This window comes from Austrofundulus limnaeus, unplaced genomic scaffold (genome assembly GCF_001266775.1).
Source record: "Austrofundulus limnaeus strain Quisiro unplaced genomic scaffold, Austrofundulus_limnaeus-1.0 Scaffold358, whole genome shotgun sequence".
Classification (NCBI taxonomy): Eukaryota; Metazoa; Chordata; class Actinopteri; order Cyprinodontiformes; family Rivulidae; genus Austrofundulus; species Austrofundulus limnaeus.
In genome coordinates, this window is record NW_013952760.1 from 198,086 (window position 1) to 199,041 (window position 956).

At 56.3% G+C, this 956-nt stretch overlaps 1 protein-coding gene across 1 annotated transcript in view; it reads right to left on the minus strand.

Annotated features, from left to right (window-relative positions):
- Positions 1–956, minus strand: part of LOC106528078 (syntaxin-1B) — a gene marked incomplete at its 5' end in the record, with an annotated part of 24,087 nt that overhangs the window by 19,075 nt on the left and 4,056 nt on the right. The window contains 1 exon segment of the mRNA XM_014023151.1: positions 644–743. Within this exon segment, the coding sequence (XP_013878605.1) occupies positions 644–743 (100 nt within the window).

The window sequence follows — 956 nt, forward strand, 5'->3', positions numbered from 1 at the left end:
ATGGACCGGTTCATGGACCAGCTCATGGACCGGCTCATGGACCAGCTTATGGACCGGTTCATGGACCAGCTCATGGACCGGTTCATGGACCAGCTCATGGACCGGCTCATGGACTGGCTCATGGACCAGCTTATGGATCGGTTCATGGACCAGCTCATGGACCGGCTCATGGACTGGCTCATGGACCAGCTTATGGACCGGCTCATGGACCAGCTTATGGACCGGCTCATGGACTGGCTCATGGACCAGCTTATGGACCGGCTCATGGACTGGCTCATGGACCAGCTCATGGACTGGCTCATGGACCAGCTTATGGACCGGCTCATGGACTGGCTCATGGACCAGCTTATGGACCGGTTCATGGACCAGCTTATGGACCGGCTCATGGACCGGCTCATGGACCGGCTTATGGACCGCTTCATGGACCAGCTCATGGACCGGCTCATGGACCGGTTCATGGACCAGCTCATGGACCAGTTCATGGACTGGTTCAGTCCAAAAGATCCAGATGTTGGAACCAAAACCTCTGAATGTTTTCTGGAATTGAACATGGAAAACCCCATCAGAACCACGACCTGATGTCTGACCCGGTCCTGGACCCGGGTGTTTGGTTCTGATTCTGGTTCTGGTTCTGAAGTCTTACTCTCGTCAGGGTTGGGGGCAGCCAGGATGGCGCTGTGCTGTTTCTTGACCTGCTCCACGTCCTCTGACAGCTTCTCTATACATCCTCTGATCTCCTCCACCTGAAGACAGGAAGTCCACACTGAGACAGGACATTTGGACCCAGACTCACAGGACCACTCAGACCCACAGGACCACAGTCAGACCCACAGGACCACAGTCAGACCCACAGGACCACAGTCAGACCCACAGGACCACAGTCAGACCCACAGGACCACAGTCAGACCCACAGGACCACAGTCAGACCCACAGGACCACAGTCAGACCCACAGGAC